The sequence below is a fragment of the Phocoena phocoena genome, chromosome 4 (genome assembly GCF_963924675.1).
Source record: "Phocoena phocoena chromosome 4, mPhoPho1.1, whole genome shotgun sequence".
NCBI lineage: Eukaryota > Metazoa > Chordata > Mammalia > Artiodactyla > Phocoenidae > Phocoena > Phocoena phocoena.
Window position 1 is genome coordinate 74,993,206 of NC_089222.1, and position 23,394 is coordinate 75,016,599.

The 23,394-nt window shown below is 38.8% G+C and overlaps 1 protein-coding gene across 1 annotated transcript in view; it reads left to right on the forward strand.

Moving 5' to 3' along the window:
• The first annotated feature begins 760 nt into the window (after positions 1–760).
• The window catches only part of OSBPL11 (oxysterol binding protein like 11), a 93,330-nt gene continuing 70,696 nt past the window's right edge, over positions 761–23,394 (forward strand). The window contains exons 1-2 of the mRNA XM_065876351.1: positions 761–1,108; positions 21,124–21,192. Coding sequence (XP_065732423.1) covers positions 918–1,108; positions 21,124–21,192 — 260 coding nt within the window. The 5' untranslated portion in view covers positions 761–917. The remainder of the gene's footprint in view (positions 1,109–21,123; positions 21,193–23,394) is intronic.

Here is a 23,394-nt window from a genome sequence, read left to right on the forward strand (position 1 = left end):
TCCCTCTGCTGCCCACCGCCTCCCTTTCTTCGGAGTCTGCCGCCCCAGTACAGCCATCGCCGAGGCTCCGCCCCCTTCAGGGCCCCGTGCCCTGCTCCAAGATGGCGCCAGGGGCTTCTGCTCTGGGGGAAGTGAGCTCACGCTACTCCGGAAGGGAAGTGGGGGGGAGAGAGCAGGCGGGCGGGTGACCTGACGGGGGGCTGTGGGTGGGGTGGTGGCTGCAGCTGTGGTTTTCACATTCGGGCTAGAGAGAGGGCAAGGGACTCGTCCCGCCCCTGGGAACCCAGTCGAGGGCCCAGGGCCGGGGGCGTTGGAGGAAGTCGCCCCGAGCAGCTCGCCTCTACCTGGAGGCTAGGCGACCCTGGGAGCCGGCGTCCCGCCCTCGGCGGCCTCCTTCTCCGACCCTCCTCCCGGGCTGCCCGCGGGCGTCTCCAGCTCTTTCTTGAGGGCTGCGGTGGGAACCGCCGAGCGGTCTGGACCGGACCCTCCCGCTGAGGACCGGCCGGAGGAGCAGAGGGAGCGCGGCGGGTCAGTCCGTCAGCGCAGAGGTCAGGCCGCGGGTACCCGTCCGTGGTCCGTCCTTCGCCCAGCACTTCTGGCTAGAGTCCGCGACCTCCCCACGCTGCTCCTGCTTCTCCTTTGAGCATGCCACCACATCCTCTGGCAGGGTGATTTTTTTTCTCCTTGCTTTTGCCCGGAAGGAGATATATATTGAAAGGACATCTGTCCTCATCGCTACCCCTCTCCTCTTAAAAGTTTTCCTTCAGGGGGAATGCTTGCATTCCTCCCCTGGACCATTTGATGATTACTACTCCAGCCGCCGTCTGGTTTAGCAACTGGAATCACCTTCAGATCAGATCTTAAATCTTATCACTTACAAAATTACAGAGTTGTTCTCTCCCGCCCAAGAAGGGCAAATGGACTTTGGAGTTAAGATGCAGGGGAGTGAACCAGTGTCAACAATGAAAGTCTCCGAGAGCGAAGGAAGGCTGGAGGGCCTGGCCACCGCGGCGACCCCGAACAAGAACAGCAGCAACAGCAGCTGTGGGGGTGGGAACAGCAGCAGCGGCAGCAGCCGAGGCGGCAGTGCCAAAGGCTGGCAGTACAGGTACGGCTCTTTCTCCACGGTGATAGCCTGAGGTCGGGGTGTGCTGGAGTCTGCATTCCTACAGTTGCTGAAGGATGACGTTTTTTCACTAACTTCAGAAGTAACTAATAACATTTCATTTGGACCTGTGGTCCCATTTTTATTAGCAAGATTTAATTCATTCATTTGTCCATTCATTCAACAGGTATTTATTGAAGGCCTTTTGGAGAACACATAAATGTATCCCTGAACTTCCTCCACGACTCTAGAGCTAATTTTTTCCCTGATTTGATTCTATACTCACTTTTGTTTTTCCTATATTGTAATTTGTTTACAATAAGTCTGCCTCCCTTGCTTGTTGAGGGTAGGGACTGTTGAACTCAGCTCTCTCCGGAGGCTAGCAAATGCTAGGTGCTCAAAACATGTTTATCCAGTGATGGATGGAATCATTCAGTCAGAAAAGATTCTCGCCCTCATGGTGTTTGCGATTTAGAAGGAGAGATGTACATAAATAATCTGAATACAGAGGCAAAAGTACAACTGCTAGTGCCTCCGAAACTCTAAACTAGTGAGATGTTTCAGTTTGACTCCATCAGGCCACTCACACCTCTCTGACTTTGAGAGATTCTACGTTTATTAATTTTTATTGATATGAATGAAAAACTGAAGGAACAGGAAGTGAGTACTGGAGAAGCAATGGCAGTTTTATTTTTTGTTTTTGATATGTAAAGGATAGGTGGGTATAACCATCCAGAATCTTTTTTTCCAAATTGAGAAATATTTGACATGTAACACATTAGGTTCAGGTGTATAACATAAAGATTTGATATTTGTATGTATTGTGGAATGATCACCCCAATAGATCTAGTTAACATCTGTCACCACACAGAGTTAATTTTTTTTAATGAGAATTAGCAACTTTCTTATTTTTAAAAAATATTTATTATTTATTTATTATTTTATTTATTTTTGTCTGCGTCGGGTCTTAGTTGCAGCACGCGGGGCCTTCATTGAGGCGTGCGGGCTCTTCGTTGCAGCACCCAGGCTTCTCTCTAGTTGTGGTGTGTGGGGCTTCCTTTCTCTAGTTGTGGTGCACAGGCTCCAGGGTGCATGGGCTCTGTAGTTGTGTTGCGTGGGTTCCAGAGTGTGTGGGCTCTGTAGTTTGCAGCACGCAGGCTCTCTAGTTGAGGCACACCAGCTCAGTAGTTGTGGCATGTGGGCTTAGTTGCCCCACGGCATGTGGGATCTTAGTTCCCTGACCAGGAATCGAACCCGCGTCCCCTGCGTTGTAAGGTGGATTCTTTACCACTGGACCACCAGGAAGTCCCAGCAACTTTCAAATGTTTGATATAGTATACGGTATCTATATGGTATCTGTAGTCACCATGCTGTACATTACATTTCCAGGACTTATTTATTTTATAACTGGAAGTTTGTACCTTTTCATCACCTTCACCCATTTCACCCACCCCTCCCTCTGGCTACCCTCAATCTGTTCTCTATATTTATGAGTTTTGTTTTGTTTTTTAGATCCCATATGTAAGAGAGATAACACAGTATTTGTCTCTTCTCTGTGACTTATTTCACTTAGCATAATGCCCTCAAAGTTCATCCATGTTGGTGCACATGGCTAGATTTCCTTCTTTTTTTATGGCTGGATAATATTCCATTGTGTATATATACCACATTTTCTTTGTCCAATCATCCCTGTCCATCTGATGGACACTTAGGTTGCTTCCATGTTTTGGCTATTGTAAATAACACTGCAATGAACATGGGGGTCCAGATATCTTTTTGAGTTAGTGTTTTCCTTTCCTTCAGATAAATACCTGGAAGTGGAATTGCTGGATTATTCAGAATCTTAAGAATGAATGAAATTGGAATATCTCATGGTATTGGAACTATAGGAATGATTTCTTAAATTTTGGTTAACCGACTGCCTGTGTGCTTAGCTCTCGGTTCTTTTTAGCTTTTGTGCTGTTTGTAGTTGTGAAATTTGAAAGGGATTAAAGTCAAGATTTCATGAAGGATATACATTTATCACGAATAATATCCATATATGTGAAATATGCAGGACTATATTAACACACAGAAACAAAGTGTAGAAGATTATAACTTTTTATTGATAAGTGATTATATGACAGGAAAGTATATTTAGTTACTGTGAGATGTCTAGGCTCACTTTTGGAATGCATGATGCTTTTTCTTTTGTGGTTTAAGACTAACCATATAAAATTATCAATAACTTAGCAGGGTTATTTTGATATGACTTAAGGAAGCAAGATAAAATAATATTTCATGTAGCCAGAGGTGAGTCTTCTGACCTCCTCAACTCTTTGAAACCCAGTCTTAATTGAATTAAAAAGTGAAACAGGTTTCTTAACACTGTTATAAAGCCATATACTTTACTCCTATACTTTGATTCAGGACCCTATTATCCCTTACTTAGGGTATTATTTACTGGTTATATAATTTTCAAACTAGAATCTGTTGGAAGCACAAATGAAAAAAGTTATCAGGGGAAGTGTAACAGGAAATGGCAACTGACAGCATAGGACAGTCAAAGATTTGAAAAGTTAACATGCAGACTAAGCTGTATTACTTCCTAGTAATATAATCATAGTTACAATGACCTTAAGTCATCCAGGAAAGCACAGTCTGTTTAAGCAAAGAACTGTAAGATACAGTGGTGAACAATTTCAAGGAAAATAGCTAAAAAATTTTTTTGAATGCTTAAGTATCTGGAAAATTCAGTTATGTGGAACTCTTCCCCAAGGATGCAGATATATAACGCATTACTGCATTTACATACTGACATATCTCTTTACTTAAATGAGGCTTGTTCGAAGCTAACCCTTCAGCCTACCTCTCAATCGAATTTATCCCCTTGTCCTCTATGACATTGATCAAACAATTTTATCCATTGTCCTGCATTGCTCCTTCTTCCCTGGCTTCTTCCTGTGAGGCCCAAAGCTCTAGACTTTAAAAACAACAATAATGAAAACTAACCTAAATTCTTTCCCCTTAAAAACAGTTTACACCCAAACTGCCTCCATTTCCTTAGCCCTCATTTATTGCGCAACCCATGACGGTTGGCTCTGTCCTTACCAAGGATATGAGTAAAAAATGATGAATGTTTTTAGATTCCTATTCCAGTTGATATCTCTGTAAGTGTATGTGTTATTATTCTTTTCTTGACTTTTTGGACATTATTTTCTCTTGGTTTCTCCTTTATTGCTCTAACTGTCGTCTAATTGCTCCTTTTTCATTTCTTTGGTTGGCTCTTTTCCTTTAGAAGCTGGTGTGATACTTCATCATCTTCTGTTCTTAAGCTCATGTTTTCTGTTTGTTATCTCAGTCTTTTCCATGGCCTCAGCAGCTCTCTCTGGAACTTGAGAGCTGTAAATTCAACTGCTTACCTGTAATTTTCTACCATCCTGTTTTAAAAAATGGAGATTTCAGGTTATGTCTTAGGGAGTGGTTGAAATTTAGTAACGACTGTGGTTTAAACCCTGGGCTTTGGCTTTGCAGACTTAGAAAATTAATTAGCATAATGTTTTCAAGGTTTATAAATGTTGTCACATATATCGTTACTTTATTCCTTTTTGTGGCTGAATAATACTCCACTTATGTATATACCATGTTTTGCTTATCTCTTCATCAGTTGATGGACATTTGGGTTGTTTCCATTTTGTGGTTATTATGAATAATGCTGCTTTGAACATTTGTGTTCTAGTTTTGTGTGGACATGTGTTTTCATTTCTCTTGGATATATACCTGGGAGTGGAATTGCTGGGTCATATGGTAACCGTTTAACTTTTTTTTTTTAATTTATTTTATTTTGGGGTCTTTGTTGCTGCACGCAGGCTTTTCTCTGGTTGCGGTGAGCGGGGGCTACTCTTCGTTGCTGTGCACGGGCTTCTCATTGAGGTGGCTTCTGTTGTTGTGGAGCATAGGCTCTAGGTGTGCAGGCCTCAGTAGTTGTGGCACATGGGCTCAGCAGTTGTGGCTGACGGGCTCTAGAGCGCAGGCTTGGCAGTTGTGGTGCACAGGCTTAGTCGCTCCATGACATGTGGGATCTTCCTGGACCAGAGCTCAAACCTGTGTCCCCTGCATTGGCAGGCGGATTCCCAACCACTGCACCACCTGGGCAGCCCTTGTTTAACTTTTTGAGGCACTGTCAGACCATCTTCCAAAGCTGCTGCACCATTTTACCTTCTTATCAGCAGTGTGTTAGGGTTTTAATCTCTTCACCTTCTCATCAACACTTGTTATTGTCTGTCTTTTTGGTTTTAGCCATCCTAGTGGGTATGAAATGGTGGTGGTGGTGCATTGTGGTTTTGAATTGCATTTCCCTGATGAATAATAATGCTGAGTATCTTCATGTACTTATTGGTCATTTGTCTTATCTTCTTTGGAGAAATGTCTGTTCAGAGGTTTTGGCCATTTTTTTTTTAATTGAACTATAGTTGGTTTACAATATTGTGCTAGTTTCAGGTATACAGCAAATGTCATATATATATATATATATATATATATATCAGATTCTTTTCCATTATAGGTTATTACAAAACATTGAATATAGTTCCCTGTGCTATGCAGTAGGTCCTTGTTGTTTATATTATATGTAGTAATTTGTATCTGTTAATCCCAAACTCCTAATTTATCCCTACCCACTTCCCCTTTGATAATCATAAATTTGTTTTCTATGTCTGTGAGTCTGTTTCTGTTTTGTAAATAAGTTAATTTGTATCTTTTTTTAGATTTCACATATAAGTGATATCATATGATATTTGTTCTTCTCTGCCTGACTTACTTCACTTAGTATGATAATCTCTAGGTCCATCCATGTTGCTGCAAATGGCATTATTTTTTTGTATGGCTATGGCTGAGTAGTATTCGATTGTATATATATACCACATCTTCTTTATCCATTCATCTGTTGATGAACATCTAGGTTGCATCCATGTCTTGGCTATTGTAAATAGTGCTGCTGTGAACATTGGGGTGCATGTATCTTTTTGAGTTAGAGTTTTGTCTTTTCCGGATATATGCACAGGAGTGAAATTGCTGGATCATATGATAACTCTACTTTTAGTTTTTTAAAAAATAAATTTATTTTATTTTTATTTATTTTTGGCTGTGTTAGGTCTTCGTTGCTGTGCGCGGGCTTTCTCTAGTTGTGGCGAGTGGGGGCTACTCTTCGTTGTGGTGCGCGGGCTTCTCATTGCGGTGGCTTCTTTTGTTGCGGAGCACAGGCTCTAGGTGCATGGACTTCATTAGTTGTAGCACGTGGGTTCAGTAGTTGTGGCTCGCAGGCTGTAGAGCACAGGCCCAGTAGTTGTAGCACACAGGCTTAGTTGCTCCATAGTATGTGGGATCTTCCTGGGCCAGGGCTTGAACCCGTGTCCCCTGCCTTGGCAGGCGGATTCTTTTTTTGTTTTTTGTTTTTGTTTTTTTTTGTTTTTTTGGTGCCGAAACCCAGGAGGCAGATGGATTCTTAACCACTGCACCACCAGGGAAGTCCCAGCAGGTGGATTCTTAACCACCGTGCTACCAGGGAAGCCCCTATTTTTAGTTTTTTAAGGAACCTCTGTACTGTACTCCATAGTTGCTACACCAACGTACATTGCCACCAACAGTGTAGTTCCCTTTTCTCCACACCCTCTCCAGCATTTATTATTTGTAGACTTTTTGTTGATGTCCTTTGGCCATGTTTAATTTGGATTTTGGGGTTTTTTTTTTGAGTTGTAAGGGTTCTTTATGTATTCTGCATACAATTTCCTCATCAGATATATGATTTGCAAATATTTTCTCCTGTTCTGTGGGTTGTCTTTTCACTTTTTTTTTTTTTTTTGCCATGCCACGTGGTTTGCCGGATCTTAGTTCCCCAACCAGGGATTGAACCTGGGCCCATGGAAGTGAAAGCACTGAGTCCTAACCACTGGGATGCCAGGGAACTCCCATCTTTTCAATTTCTTGATGAAATTACTTTCAGCACAGAATAATATAAAATATTAGAAATAATAGAAAATTATTTTTATGAATATTTGTTTTCATTTAGTTTTAAGATGATTTAGTGGTTTTTATGTTTAATTTATGTTTAATTATAATTAATTATGTTTAATTTTAATCCACCTGGAGTTTATTTAGAAATATATGAGATAGTGTGTTATCTATTATTGTGTTACAAATTATCCCCAAATTAAACAGCAGCTTTTTTTTGTCTCACAGTGTCTGTGGGTCAGTAATGTCTGTGCAGCATTGCTGGGTGGTCTGGCTCTGGGTCTTCCACAAGGCTACAGTCATCTTGAGGCTCAACTGGGAAGGATCCACTTCCTGGCTCATTCTTGTGGCTCTTGGCACAATTCAGTTCTTTTGGCCTGTTGGAAACAGACCTCAGTTCCTCATGAACTGACCACTGGTGGCCTCCTTTGGTTCCTGGCCACATGGGCCTCTCCACGTAGCATCTTACTACTTGGCAGCTTGTTTCCTCAGAGTGAGGAAGTGAGAAGAGAGTGCTAGCAAGAAGGAAGTCACAATATTTCGTAACCTAGGCATGGAAGTGAAGTCACATCACTTTTCACTAATCATTAGAAGAAAGATGAGGTTCAGCCCTCACAAAGGTGTGAATACCAGCAGGTAGGGATCAATGCAAGCCATGCAAGAAGGTGCCCGTCGTAAATGTTAGTATGAATGGACTCAAGATTGTCATCTGTGATTGAGATAGATTTGACAAGTACACAGTTGGAAGTAAAGCTGAGAGTTGGAGGCTGAATTTGACTGTTGGGGAATAAGAGGAGCTACTTGGAGATTAGTTGCAATGACCTAGACATGAGCTAATAAAGGGAAGGTGTTAGTAGGCTGGAAAAGAAGGAAATCATTAGAGGAAGAGTGACAGACCTTGGTGGTTGATTAGGTGATTGGGTAGAAGGTAGTAGTGAGGGAAGGAAGTAAAAATTGACTTCAGTTATCCAGATATAAAACTTTGAAAAGTCTATAGGAGAAACAGATTTGGGGGAGTCAAATGATGCATTTGCTTTTAGGTATGTTCAGCTTAAGTTGCCAGAATGTTTAAGTGACCTTAGACATATGGTGCATTAGAAATGTAGATAATTGCCTTTTATAGTTATACAAGATATGGAATCATTTGATTATACAGATTTGTAATTGGGAGGTAATCCACTTCCTAGTAGTAATAGAGAGTTTGAAGATTATATATATATATATATATATATGTATATATATATATATGTATCTCCACCAAAAATTACGATGAAACTGTTATTTAAAAAGATTATTTATTTAGTTTTTTGGTTGTGCCAGGCAACATGCAGGATCCTAGATCCCTGACCAGGGGTCGAGCGTGGGCCCTTGGCAGTGAGAGCGCAGAGTCCTAACCACTGAACTGCCAGGGAATGCCCAGATTTTTCCTTTATTTAAGTAGTAGAATGAACTTATAACATTTTGTGTTGTTTTTTGAATAATTAATACTTATAGGTTCTTTAATGAAAAAACTTGAGCATTTGAATTTGTTGTTACTTAGGCAATAAGTGTAAAATTTTCAAAAGAAGAATCAACTCTTTAGTCAGGTTATATATATATATGTATATATATATGAAAATAAACATTGCTTGGTGCTTCTTGTGTGGTTGTCACCTTTTTCCCCCCTTTTTTATTCAAATGTGGAGGAAGGGAAATGGCTTTCTGCTTTTTCTTTATACTTTCAATTTTGAAAGAATTAGCACAAGGGAAGAAAACATTCTTTCTTGAATTATACAGAAATTAAATGTTACTCTAAATGTGTTTTTGGAACCAAGTATGGTTTAAAACCAGAGAGAGGTACATACAAAAAGAGAAAGAGAAAATAGACATACAGATAGGGAGGGTGGCAGTGGACTTTAGTACCCTGCTGTTCTCTTGGTCTGTGCTGTCTTGGTCTCATTGAAATGGCTTACTGCGAAGACCTTTTGAGAGTGTATGGGGGATAAGTAAATGCTACTATGTGAACAAGAAAAAATTTCCTACTTTTCTCTAAAAATGTTAAATGTGAAATATGATGTTGTTCTTATTTGCAAACTTTCCTTTTGAAATAATTTTCTTTTGAGAAAAAACCTTTAGAATTTTGAGTAATGAGTAACGTACACACATTTTAGATTGAAAGGGTCATCTAACTAAAGCATGAGAAAACTGAGGCCCAGAGAAATTAAGTGATTTGGTCAGCCTCATTCATGGTGTTAGTCAGTGGGAAAGTCAGAACTAGGTCCTATATCCATCCCTTTTAGGTGTGCATTCCACAGTATAACACTACCTCACACTTAAGCTTTAGAAACTTAATTTTGAACATAAGTGGTATTGAAAAGTCCACTAGTAATGTCTGGAAGTCCTGTTTATAGGTAAAAATTCACCCTATTTTTGTTGGCCAACAATGGTGCTATAGGCTGGTATGAGAAAACTGGCCCTTATTTTATATGGAAAGGTGGAAGTTATATTAGTTATAGCCTTTGGAGAGCAGGTTGGCAATATCTATAAATATTAAAAATGCATGTACTTTTCACCTAGCAATTTCATTTTTCGCAGATGTACTCAAAGATATATGTGTAACTTGTTTTGTTACAGTATTGTTTGTAATAATAAAAGCCTGGAAGCAAATGTCCATCACTAGGGGGACTAGTAATACTGCTTTGCAATGGATTACTATGCAGATGCTAGAATGAATTAGACCAAAATGAAATCATCCCTAAGAAAACTGAAAAAAGCAAGGTACAGTGTATGTAATCTCAACCATTTTTTTTTTGGCTGCACCGGGTCTTAGTTGCAGCACGTGGGATCTTTGTTGAAGCGTGTGGGATCTTCAGTTGCGGCATGTGAACTCTTACTGCGGCATGTGCCATCTAGTTCCCTGACCAGGTATCAAACCTGGGCCCCCTGCTTTGGGAGCACGGAGTCTTAGCCACTGGACCACCAGGGAAGTCCCTAATCACAACCATTTAAAAAAAAATGTGTGTGTGTGTGCTCGTGTGCGCACGTGCACACTTGTAGGTACATAGAATACCTCTGAAGAGATACATAAAAAGTTGAGAGAAGTGCTTGTCTCTGAGGAGGGGAACTGGTGGCTGGAAGACAAGGTTGGATAAGAAACTTGACTGTAGGGACTTCCCTGGCAACTAAGCCCGTGCACCACAATTACTGAAGCCCGCGTGCCTAGAGCCTGCGAGCCACAACCACTGAGCCCGCATGCCACAACTGCTGAAGCCTGTGCACCTAGAGCCTGTGCTCTGCAACAAGAGAAGCCACCACAGTGAGAAGCCTGCGCACCACAACGAAGAGTAGCCTCCGCTCGCTGCAACGAGAGAAAATCCACGCACAGCAACACAGACCCAATGCAGCCAAAATAAATAAATAAATTTATTGAAAAAAAAAGGAAAGAAACTTTTCAGTATATGTATGTAATACTCATTAGGAGACAGTTCTTAATGGGTCTTTCATGTTTCTGCCTGTGTTGTTAGCAGAGGTACTGACTCTCCTTTGTTCTTTACTGTTTTTTCCAAAATATTTGTATAGCAAACAGTCTTGAAGGTTAGAGAGAGTATTTCCCTCCTGAGCAAAAGTCAGGTTTGTTTACTGTCCAATATAATAAACATAATGTCTCCTTGCCATGGAGGTCAGGTAGACTTACTGTCCTTAAAAGATTTGGGTTCCCTACACTCAGGGTTCCTTTTCTGTACCACAACCTACCACATGTGCAGGCATCTCCTGCCCTCTCTGCATTGCCCTGTGTGGTTGGGCTTATGATCTGTCTGCTGATATTGCTGTGACTACTGAAGTCTTTTGTCTCTGACTTACGAGTTTCATGTATCCTGCCAGCATCCGTGAAGCTGGCAAGCTAACTTGTTAGCTTACAAATAGGGTGACATCTCAGACCCTTCATAGTTCTTGACAAAATACTTACTGGAAAAATACATAATTATTTTTTTAAATAAAGAAGTGGGAGACTCAGGGCTTTTTAGGTCCCATCATTCTGACTTGAAAATGTCAGGCTGACAAGGTAAGAGAGATCTAAAGAACTGATCTAGAAAATGAGCCCTTTCCCCACAGAGGAATCGACTCCCTGGAGTGGGAGAAAACCAATACTTGCTGAGCATTTACCATGTTGAAAGGTACTTCAAATATATTTGGGTTGAAATACATTATCTCTTCCTATTTCCTCATTATAAATCTGAAGTTAGATGTTCTTATCCGCATTTACAGATAAGGACACATAGGACCGGATGTGTTACTTGCGTAAAGTCACACTGGGATTCAAACCTGTGTGTGTGTTAAGCTCATGCTTTTCCCATTATAATAAACCACTTCCTAACTTTCTGGAAACGTTAGAATTGACTTTCTGCTTTTCCATGTAGAAGTTTCTTCTGTCCCATCTTCAAATGGCCAGTTATCTGCATGAGGGATTTCTCAAATTTAGTTGTCTGTAACAATCAGATTATATATTGGACTTCTTCTGTTTTTGGTCTGTATAGGCAACCATTTTACAGCTGTGCTTCTCGAACTTTCTTCATGAAATCTCTCTTAACTGCATAAGACAGTAGGTACCCCCAGTGGATGCAGTTTGTGATTTAAAGCAGCCCGTGGCTGATATCACTTTCTTGGGAGTTATCTGTAGTATCTTCAAAATTCATGAGGATTTTATATTCTACTCTGTAATATATTTGTTATTGGGTTTTTCAGAGGTCTATAAATAATATCATGAGTTCAGGACCAGTTGAGAAAGAGAACATTAGGGATCAGACAGGATGCAATCAAATTGTCAGGTTATTTTTTTATTGTGGTAAAATATACATATCATAAAATTTACTATTTTAACCCTTTATAACTATACAGTTCAGTGGCATTAAATATATTCACATTGTTATGCAACTGTCACCACTATTCATTCCAGAATTTTTTATCATCCCAAACTAAAACTCTGTACCTATTAACTAATAACTCCTCATCCACCCCACCCCACCCCCCAGCCCCCCGGCAACCACTGTTTGGCCTTCTGTCTCTGATTTTGACAAATCTAAGTACCTCATATAAGTGGGATTTGTCTTTCTCTTTCTGATTTACTTCACTTAGTATGATAACCTCTAGGTCCATCCATGTTGCTGCAAATGGCATTATTTCACTCTTTTTAATGACTGAGTAATATTCCATTGTGTGTGTATTTGTGTGTGTGTGTGTGTGTGTGTGTGTGTGTGTGTATCACATCTTCTTTACCCATTCATCTGTTGATGGACATTTAGGTTTTTTCCATGTCTTGGCTATCGTAAATATTGCTGCTATGAACATAAGGGGTGCATGTATCTTTTCGAATTGTAGTTTTCTCTGGATATATGCCCAGGAGTGGGATTGCTGGATCATATGACAACTCTATTTTTAGTTTTTTGAGGAACCACTGTACTATTTTCCATAGTGGCAGCACCAATTTACATTCCCACTAACAGTGTAAAAGGGTTCCCTTTTCTCCACACCCTCTTCAGTATTTATTATTTGTAGACTTTTTGCTGATGTCCGTTCTGACTGGTATGAAGTGGTGTTTTGATTTGCATTTCTCTAATAATTAGCAATGATGAGCATCTTTTCATGTGCTTATTGGCCATCTGTATGTTTTCTTTGGAGAAATGTCTTTTTAGGTCTTCTGCCCATTTTTTGATTGGGTTGTTTGTTTCTTTGTTATTGAATTGTAGGAGCTGTTTGTATATTTTGGAAATTAAGCCCTCGTCATTTGTGTCATTTGCAAATATTTTCTCCCAGTCCGTAGGTTGTCTACTAGTCAAGAACTGTCCTCCAAAAAGGCTTAGTTTTGGTTCATTACCTTGTAACATAAATAGCATGAAGGGAGGGAGCAGTCTGCTTATGGTTTCCTTTGCTGTGCAAAAGCTTGTAAGTTTGATTAGGTCCCATTTGTTTGTTTTTGCTTTTATTTCTATTGCCTTAGGAGACTGACCTAAGGAAACATTGGTATAATTTATATCAGAATGTTTAGCCTATGTTCTCTTCTAGGAGTTTTATGGTGTCTTGTGTTATATTTAAGTCTTTAAGCCATTTTGAGTTTATTTGTGTGTATGGTGTGAGGGTGTGTTCTAGCTTCATTGATTTACATGGGACTATCCAGTGTTGTTTCTACCTTTTGGCTGTTGTGAATAATATTTCTGTGAACATTTTTATCTGTTGGAGTTCTTGCTTTCATTCTTTTGTGTATATACCCAGAATTGGAATTGCTGGATCATATAGTAGTTCTATGTTTAACTTTTTGAGGAACCATTATGCTGTTCTCCACAGTGGCTGCACCATTTTACAGTTGCACCAGCAATGCACAAGAGTTCTAATTTCTCTACATCTTTACCAACACTTGTTATTTTCTGTTTTGTTTTGTTTGGTTTGGGTTTGGTTTTGATAATAGCCATACTAATGGGTGTGAAGAAATTGTTTTATTACTGGAAAAACTCACTGAAGAAAGTGCCTTTAACATGGGTTAAATAGGTTAGCTAATATTTCACCCTGTAATTAGTCATGCCTATCTACCTCGTCACAAGCAGCTTGGAATACTCAGGTCTTATTTCCATCAGAGCAGATGAAAATATCTTCTCTGGGTAGGCAGGCAGATACAAAGAAGAGAGCCTAGGACGGGCTGAGCCATTCATTCATACCCAGCTGTGGAAAGAGTGAGGGGAAGGCTGGGGAGAGAAGGATAGGATCTCTATGGAGAAGTCCTCCTCATGGAAATATGTGAGGAGGGAGCAAGTTTCTTAACATTTATGTGAGTTTTGACATTAAAAAGGCTTTAACTTCTTATAGTCAAGTAAATTTGCTTTAGAAAGATAGTCTAGTTTTACCCTGTTCTCCTAGCCACCTAGCCCAGTTTTGGATATGTGTGACCTAATTTGAGAAGTAAGGGTTTTTAGGAAACACAGTTCTACATCCCAAAAGAGCAATGCTCATATAGTCACATGGGAAAGTTTTAAAAAATTTAATCCATACCTATTAATAAGTATAAATAGCTCTGTGCCTGGACTGTCCCACCTAGTCAATGTAATTGAACATTTAAAAAATGTTTTGTTTGATTATAAAAATAATATATTAAAATTGGAAAATGTGAAACAGTAAAGGGAGCAAATTAAATCATTCATAATTCTTCCATCCAGTGATAACCACAGTTAACTGTTTTGTGTACTTTTGTTCTGTGCATATATTTTACACACTATATAAAATTCTGTAACCTGTACTTTTAGTGCTATTAATAAGCGTTTCCCCATGTTGTTAGAAACTCATAAACATTTTAATTGGTGAATACTATTCTATCATATTTCTTAATCATTTTCTTAATGCCATTCATCTAGCTTATTTGTTTTTCTTCCTTTCCTCTCCATTCATTTCCTTGTCTCTCCACTTAATTTTTTTTACTATTATAAATAGTGCTACATTGGACATGTTTGCATATTATGTTTGTCTACATTTCTAATCGTCTGTCTGGATACCTAGAAGTGAAGTTCTTGGACCAAAGAGCATTAACATTTTTAAGACTCTTAGCAGAAGAGAGGGAGTCTCCCTTGACTTGTATACTTTTTGGTATAGATTAAGACACAGTTGAAATTAGAATTAGTTTTAGCTGGGATTTATTTGAGTATACAGGCTGTGAATTGCGTTGTTGCTGTTTTTTGTTGTTTTGGGTTTTTTTGCAGGCTACTCAGTTGTCTTGTGGTTTTATAGAAAAATTCTGCTTCTGTCTTCCCATTGCCTAATTCATTCAGTGGAGATGTATTGAGCACCTGTTTATATCCCAGGCTATACACTAGGTGCTGCGTGGACTGCTAGGATGAGTAAGAAGCAGTCTCTGCTCTGTGGAATATCTTTTTACAGCTCCAGGAGGTACATGTGTTGCAGTCATTCCCATCTGTTGTCAGTTGCTTTTTCCTCAGCTAAGCAGACTGCTCCCTCCCTTCATGCTATTTATGTTACAAGGTAATGAACCAAAACTAAGCCTTTTTGGAGGATAGTTCTTGACTAGTAGAAAGTAGGAATTTTAAACTGTGGCTTGACTGGCACCTCCTTTACTACAGCTTGCATAAATTTCTGCCTGTAATTAAATGCCTTAAGGTATCCATCTCTAATTCCTCTGCCTGGGCTCTGGAGCCCACCTCTCCCCCATTTCCCTCTATCACTCTCCTGAGTTGTGGTGAGCCTTTTTCTTGTTACTATATCCTGCCTGTCAGGCACTTACAGCTACCGTTGCCTTAAGCCCATAATATCACCTTAACCACTTCTCTTTCTCCCAGTCTCTCTTCAGTTATTGCCATCTGGCTCTGCCTTCATCATTAAATTGGAACTGTTATCTCTTGGTTGTTAAATCTTTTTTTTTTTTTTTTTTTTTTTTTTGCTGTGCCTCACGGCTTGTGGGGTCCTAGGGGCCACAGCAGTGAAAGCACCGAGTCCCAACCTCTGGACTGCCAGGGGATTCCCTTGGTTGTTAACTCTAATAGAAACTTCTCAGTCTTCATCTTTCTTCACCCCTCAATAGTATTAAACATTCTTGACCAAAAACTTACTTGAAATATTCCTGATTTTCTTCCTACTACTTATCTACTAATCTCCTCTCTGTACTCCTCTTGCCTTTAAAACTTTTCCTTAGGGTTCTCTCTTAGACTCTGTCCCTTCTCTTGTCATTTTATAATATTTCCTAGGTGATTTTCTTTAGTCTCATCGTTTCAAATACCAGTTACATGCTTATATGCTGATCACTACCAAAATCTGTATGTTCAGTCCAAATTGTGCTACCTTATAGCATATCTCCCTGTGTTATGTCCCACAGGTCCCTTAAATTCAGCATGTTAAATTGGAACAAATCCAAAACTTCCTTTATGATCCCCATAAAGGCGTTCATTCGTATCTACACAGTTGTGCCAGCTGGAAATCTGGGTGTTCCCCTTGTCCCTTCTCTCTCACTCTCATTCTCATTCCACATCTGATAAGTCAAGTCCCCGTCCATCGTTTCAACCTAATCACTATTGAATCCTGTGTCTTTGTTTAATGAATCCTGTGTCTTTAACACAGGATTCTACCCTTTCTACAAATGAAAAACTACCCTTTTCATTTGTATGACAGCTAAGAGCAGAGAGTCCCAGTGGGTCATTGTCTTTTTCTTCAAGGAGGTACATTTTTCTTATATTAGGTAATGGATTTGGGATGGAGAGGAATCGCCTTTTTTACTTCCCCATCCTTTTCCGTGGATTTTCAGAGTGCTTCGCATTTAGAAGGTACTGAGCAATAGTGTTGAACTGAAATAAAAGGATGTGAAACTGTTTTAAAAAGTGGCTTAATTTTATTTTATTTTTTCATTTTAAAACTATGTTTAATTTTCACATATTTAATTTTATATATTATTTAATTTTGTTTTTATTAAAATACAAATAAATGCTTAACATTTAAAAATAAATGAAGAAAGAAAATCAGTGAAGAATAGAGCAGTCTCTGTGGCTTCCAAGGTTCTTGCCGTTTCTCTGCATATAATATTGATCGGAACCTCTGTTCTCAAAATACAGGGTTTAGTCTACCGGGGTCTAACCATGGAAACAGACTTTTTTAACTGAATTCAATGTTGGTGAAAAAGTAGTTTAATTTTAAAAGCTTCTGCATATCTTCCTTAAGTCTGATAAAGAAGGGTTAAGAAATGTGTGTTATAGTAATGAAGAGTTAGGAATTGAAGCAGTCACTGTTAAGATACCTAGGAGGTGATGAACCTTAAATTAAACAGAATAATGCCACTTGGCATATAGTTCAGTTAATCAACTGTATTTATAGACTATCAGCGTCTAGCGCTAATTTCAATAAAACGTTAACAAGATCAGACTATACGCAATTTGTTGAGTGGTGGAGTTGCTGAAGGACTGAAGAAGAAATTAACTTTTTCATAGCTTATTTTTCTGTGTATTAGTCTTTTGGACCGTCATCTGTAATTCATAGAACACAATATTAGTATGATATAATCAGATATATGGTATATTCCCACTTTAACAACTAGGTTTTATTCATATTAACAGGTAAATCTTCTATTAAATTTACACATTTTAAATAGGAGCAAAGCATGAGTGTTAGAAGTACTACATAATAACTATAAGGAAGTAGAGAGAAGAAAGGAGAGGGAACGAAAGATGTTCACTCACAGAGCTTTTTATGCTGGCCACCAGATGGCACAGTGGTTCCGCATCAGCTGGTTGCACTGACTAGAGAAGGGAAGGATGAGAGAGGGACAGTGCAACCAGCTGTTCCAAGAATGGATTGCTCTTCAGTTGGTTCTTTGTAACCTCAGATGTCTGTTTTCTGTAGTAAAAGCAGGCCAGCAGTTTATAAGTACATATTTGAATTTGTTTCTTTTGAAGCTGGCTTTATGCTACTACCAAATGAACCATGTCAGTATCCCTCTTGTGATTTTTGTGAGAAGGTTAACTCTTTAGATGCAAGTATCAAAAATATTAAAACACTAAAAATTAAACATAAAACATTACTGTACTGTGGAATATGAGGATACACGTTCATTTTATTTAATGGATGATGCTACTGAAATTATACTCTTAAAAATTCATTGATAGTCATTAAATGACTGATATAAATAACTTAGATATGACCAAAATGAGGAATACTTTTAATAATATGAGGGACTAAACAAAAATAGGGGACATGAGGCATAATCTTTGATTGCTTTGAAATGAAGATTTTGTTTTTCTCAGTTGTAGATAGTTTATTTGAAGTTTAATAAACATTCTCTGCACAGTTCACATATCCATTTGAAAAATATATATAGTCCTAGAACCAGAGGAATTGAACTATAACTGAGTTGTAATGTTTTTATAGCATGCTAATAGCTATGAAATGATTCTTATCTAGTAATGAAAGCTTGGTGTAGAGAACCTAGATTAAAGGGGAAAATTAAAAATGCTGAATTATGGAATATCTGGGTACTTTGGGGAAATATTTGATTTAGGTTATGTGACACCCTAGGCCTTTTGTGGATTGGTACAGAGTGTAAATAAATATTCAGGTTATGAAGCTACAGGACAAAATAGACCAAGAATAAGGTTTTTAAAAAATTTAGATATTATTGATATATAACATTAGTTTTAGGTGCACAATATAATTTTTTTTATATGTTGCAAAATGATCACAATAAGTCTAGTTAACATGCATCACTGGGCTTCTCTGGTGGCGCAGTGGTTAAGAATCCACCTGCCAATGCAGAGGACACGGGTTCGAGCCCTGGTCCCGGAAGATCCCACATGCTGTGGAGCAACTAAGCCCATGCGCCACAACTACTGAGCCTGCGCTCTAGAGCTCACGAGCCACAACTACCAAGACCACGTGCCACAGCTACTGAAGCCTGTGCACCTAGAGCCCGTGCTCTGCAACAAGAGAAGCCACTGCAGTGAGAGGCCCACGCACTGCAACAAAGAGTAGCCTCCGCTCGCCGCAACTATAGAAAGCCCGTGCACAGCAATGAAGACCCAACACAGCCGAAAATAAATAAATAAAAAATAAATAAAAATTTTTAAAAAACACTCATCACTACACAGTTACACTTTGTTTTTCTTATGATGAGAACTTTTAAGATCTATTCTCTTAGCAACTTTCAAATATACAATATTATCAACTATAGTCACCATGCTATAAATAACATTCCCAGGACTGACTTATTTTATAACTGCAAGTTTGTGTCTTTTGATCACCTTCACCCATTTTGTTCACCTCCCACCCCCACCACTGGCAGCCACTAATCTGTTCTATGAGTTTTGGGGTTTTTTTGTTTTTATTTTTAGATCCCATATATAAGTGAAGGAATAAGTTTTGAGGACAAGAACAGTTCAAGACAGCTAAGCTCTATGTTAAATATCTAAAACAGATGAGGAACTCTTTGGGAAATTATTTTTGGGCAGAGTCCAGGGGCATTGGGATTCCTCTGGCCCCCAAAAGCTGTTTAAGCCTGAAGCCTGGGGAAAACATGAGTGCCAGACTAGAAATCTCTGCCTTTTCAAGTACCAGTGGAACTGAAAGAAATAGCTTTGCTGTGACATAGGGCTGGAAGTAGGGCAAAAATCCAATGGGTTGGGTTTCTAGAGAAGAATCCTTCCTCTAGATGGGGGTTTTAGAAATTACTGAAATGAAAATTCAAATGGTACTGTCAGTTTTAACATGACAGAATACATGTATAATTATCATAACTTTGGGTTGGCAGTTTAGAGGTTGACAGCCTTTGTCTTCTTGAGATTAGTGACTGTATGAAACCAAAAGGACATGAGCCGTTTCACTTAGTATTAGTAAACAGTGTTGTTTGCTAGCCTTAGAATGGAAGAAAAATACAGAAAAAAAAGTAACATATACTCAGTCGTGGGATCAGTTCTTTATTTCCAAGCACTTTGAAGAAATGAGATTAGAAGGGCACCCAACATTGAGTTTATCCCTGAGGCATTCTCCTACTTGCTCTCCAGTAATAATAGCTACTAGAATCTTATGGTCAGTTTGGGCATTTTGTTGTGTGTTTGTGTAAGAGAGTATCTTTACCTTCATCTCTTTTCATTTGTCATTCAGATCAACCTAAGTCTTTAAAAATTTTTGTTCTGTTGGTCGTGTCAGCTCTCTCTTGATTTTGTTTTTGATATCCATGTTTTAAAGGTTGCCAGTTGTCTTATACTTTCCATTTCCTAGATGCTGGTTAGCTGAAATTTTACCAAGTAAGCTCTGTGATTCAGGGATAGTAGAGAAAATAAATGTTTAATATCGTTTGCATCTTATAAAGTTAAAACTTTAGAGTAGATGAGTTTAAAAAGAATTCTTAATGTAAGTTACAAAATGAAAAATGAAGCCCATATATCAAAAAGATACATCAATGTAGGTGAAGCTTTAATATCTTTTCATAAGTATAAGGAACCTTAAAATATTGGAAACAAAGTATCAATAAGATACTGCATTTTCTATGAACCACTGTAACAGAACATTTCTGATAAATAGAAAAAGGGGGCAGGAGGTAAAGAAACTCACTTTCAATAAGGCTAACGATACAGGTCCCAAATAAATCTTTCCAGTGGTAAGACTTGCAATGAGCACTTTGCCGCATGCCTATCTGGGGTGGGGGAGTGGGAGTGAGGTGTCATACTCATCAGAAACAGGATCTTCATTTTGAAAGCCCAAAGAATCAAAGACATAACACGTCCCACCAGATTGAGGAAGAACTATTCAACCTGGAGACCTATTTTGTTTATTCTAGAACCATAAAACTGGATTTTCTTTGTTTAGTATTGAATTAAGTTATAAAATATTTTTATTTATAATTATATGTATAGTATATTTGTTTCATATTTATGTAATTTTATACGTATATAATGACTTTATATATGAATATTGTATAGTGATTTATGGGGGATTATACTTGCTTTGAAGAACTCTGGTAAAGTCCTATGGATATAAAATATGGGGGATTAAATAGCTCTATTTGTTAACCTATAAATTTTACTTCTGAAGTAAGTTTGAAGTATTTGTAGAAAAGTATGTGTCTACAGCTTTTTTTCTTTAATTAATTAATTTATTTGTTTACTTTTGGCTGCATTGGGTCTTCGTTGCTGCGCGCAGGCTTTCTCTAGTTGCGGTGAGCGGGGGCTACTCTTGGTTGCAGTGCGTGGGCTTCTCATTGCAGTGGCTTCTCTTGTTGCAGAGCACGGGCTCTAAGCGCGTGGGCTTCAGTAGTTGTGGTGCTCAGGCCCAGTAGCTGTGGCTCACGGACTCTAGAGCATAGGCTCAGTAGTTGTGGCGCACGTGCTTAGTTGCTCCATGGCATGTGGGATCTTCCCGGACCAGGGCTCAAACCCATGTCCCCTGCATTGTCTGGCAGATTCTTAACCACTGTGCCACCAGGCAAGTCCCTACAGCAATTTTTTAAACTGTACAGTTAACTTCCTGGAATTTCTTCTAATTTTCACTGACTTTGGCCCTTTCTGATCTTTTTGAAACAGTGATCACATGGAAAGTGTGTATGGCTATTTAATGAAGTACACCAACCTTGTCACTGGGTGGCAATACAGGTAAGTGTGATTATTCTGTCACATCTCTCTCCCAAGAGACCAGAAATGGGGCTGATAATTTTATATTCTGATATTACTTCAGTACAAATATGGCTGGGAAACATGTTAGAGAAAGATTTACCATGTTTTTTCTAAAAATCTAATGACTTTCTTCTCCTTTTTAAGGGGTAGGAGGAGTTAACATCTGTCCAAATTGCAGCCTCCAAATGCCTCAGAAGTTAGAATCATTTGTCCACTTGCCTTATGCATACTTGCAGTGGTGAGGCTTTTAGGGTGGTTTGGAGACGGCAAAGAGATTTGTATTAGGTGCCTGTTCAGGATTCTCAAAAGTTCTCTGGGACCCTGGAGAGTTTAAATAACCAGCCGAAGGTCAAACAAGCACTCAATAAGTAGCAAAGCCAGCTATCTTAAATACTGTGTGGAACTGGTAGTTGTAGGGCAGGGTATTAAACCTTTTTTTTTATTGTGGTAAAATAAACATAACATAAAATTTACCATTTTAAACATTTTTTAGTATACAGTTCAGTGGCATTGAATACATGCACATTGTTATGCAGCCATCACTTTCATTCATCTCAGAACTTTTTGCATCTTCTCAGACTAAAACTCTGTATCCATTAAACAATAATTCCACATTTCCCCCTGCCCTGAGTCCTTGGCAACCACTATTCTACTTTCTGTCACTATGAATTTGACTACTCTAGGTACCTTATGAAAGTGGAATCATACAATATTTGTCCTTTTGTGATGGGCTTATTTCACTTAGTATAATGTCCTCAAGTTTCACCTATGTAGCGTGTGTCAGGATTCCTAGCTTTTTAGAGCTGAATTGTAGTCCCTTGTATGTATATACCACATTTTGTTTATGCAGTTATCTGTCAGTGGACATTTGGGTTACTTCTACCTTTTGGCTAATCGTGAATAATGTTGCTGTGAGCATTGGTGTACAAAATATCTGTTGGAGTTCCTGCTCTCATTCTTTTGTGTATATACCCAGAAATAGAATGCTGGATCACATGGTAATTCTGTGTTTAACTTTTTGGTGAATCTCCATATTGTTTTCCATAGCAGCTGCACCATTTTACATTCCCACCAGCAATGCACAGGACTTGCAATTTCTGTACATCTTCCCAACACTTGTTACTTTCTGTGGGTTTTTTTGTTTTGTTTTGTTTTTTTAATAATAGCCATCCTAATGGGTGTTAAGTGGTATCTCATTGTGGATTTTAAATTTACAAATGTTAAAGCTAGAATTTGAACCCAAATAGTTCTGACTCTGAAGTCTATGTTCTTGGCATTATAACATGCTGCTTCTTATTCACATGTCATTTGGAGACCTCTGCTTTCGGCTAGGTCAAAAGCATGATGGAATAACTGGAGCTGAATTTGCATTTTACCTTAAACAACTAGAAAATGGGACATAGTATATGGAAGAATGGTTTTCAGACTTTCAAAAAATAGTTGAAGCGCTATGATGAACATGTGATTTATTAAAAGAGAAGGCAGTTTGGGCCATGTTTAGTTTGAAATAACAGTAGGGCTTTCAAATAGGAGTGATATGCAGGAAGTTGGAGGTCATATGAGAGGTCAAAGCTGGATGTGAACACATAGAAGGGAATCATTCCTGTTGAAGTGAAAAGGGTAGTTCTCTAAGGTTCTCAGTTTTTTTTTTTTTTTTAAAAGAGCAAAGTCAAGGGAGCCTTTTCATTTTGCATTTTCCCACCTCAGTTTTTATGTAATTTTTTAAAAGCTTATACATTTAAATGACATATAAAATATATATATTTTTAAAATTTATGTCACTCTGCTTTTAGCACTATTCTTTGTTCTCTTTTTAAAAAGGGAAATAGGTTAACTTTTCTCCCCCATGACATTCAACAACTTTCATTCATATTATATTATTGAGAAAGTCTCAGAAGTGGAACAGAATAAGAAAGCTCCAAAATATACCCAAGCTTATAAGATTTAATATATGTTAATGATTTCTGGCATTTCAGGTCAGTGGCAACTTGAGACCATGGGGAGAAGGGGCAGGTGTTTGTGTCATTGCATGAGGGAGCCTTCCAAAAAGATCCATTGGCCACTGGTTGCCTGAGGAGTTAGCTAAGAGATCCAAACCAAAGTTCCAGTTTAGGGAGGGGCACTGCCTCTGCCCATGTGATCCCTCCAGCTGTCTAAAAGGCCAGTTTTAGCAGCAGCAGG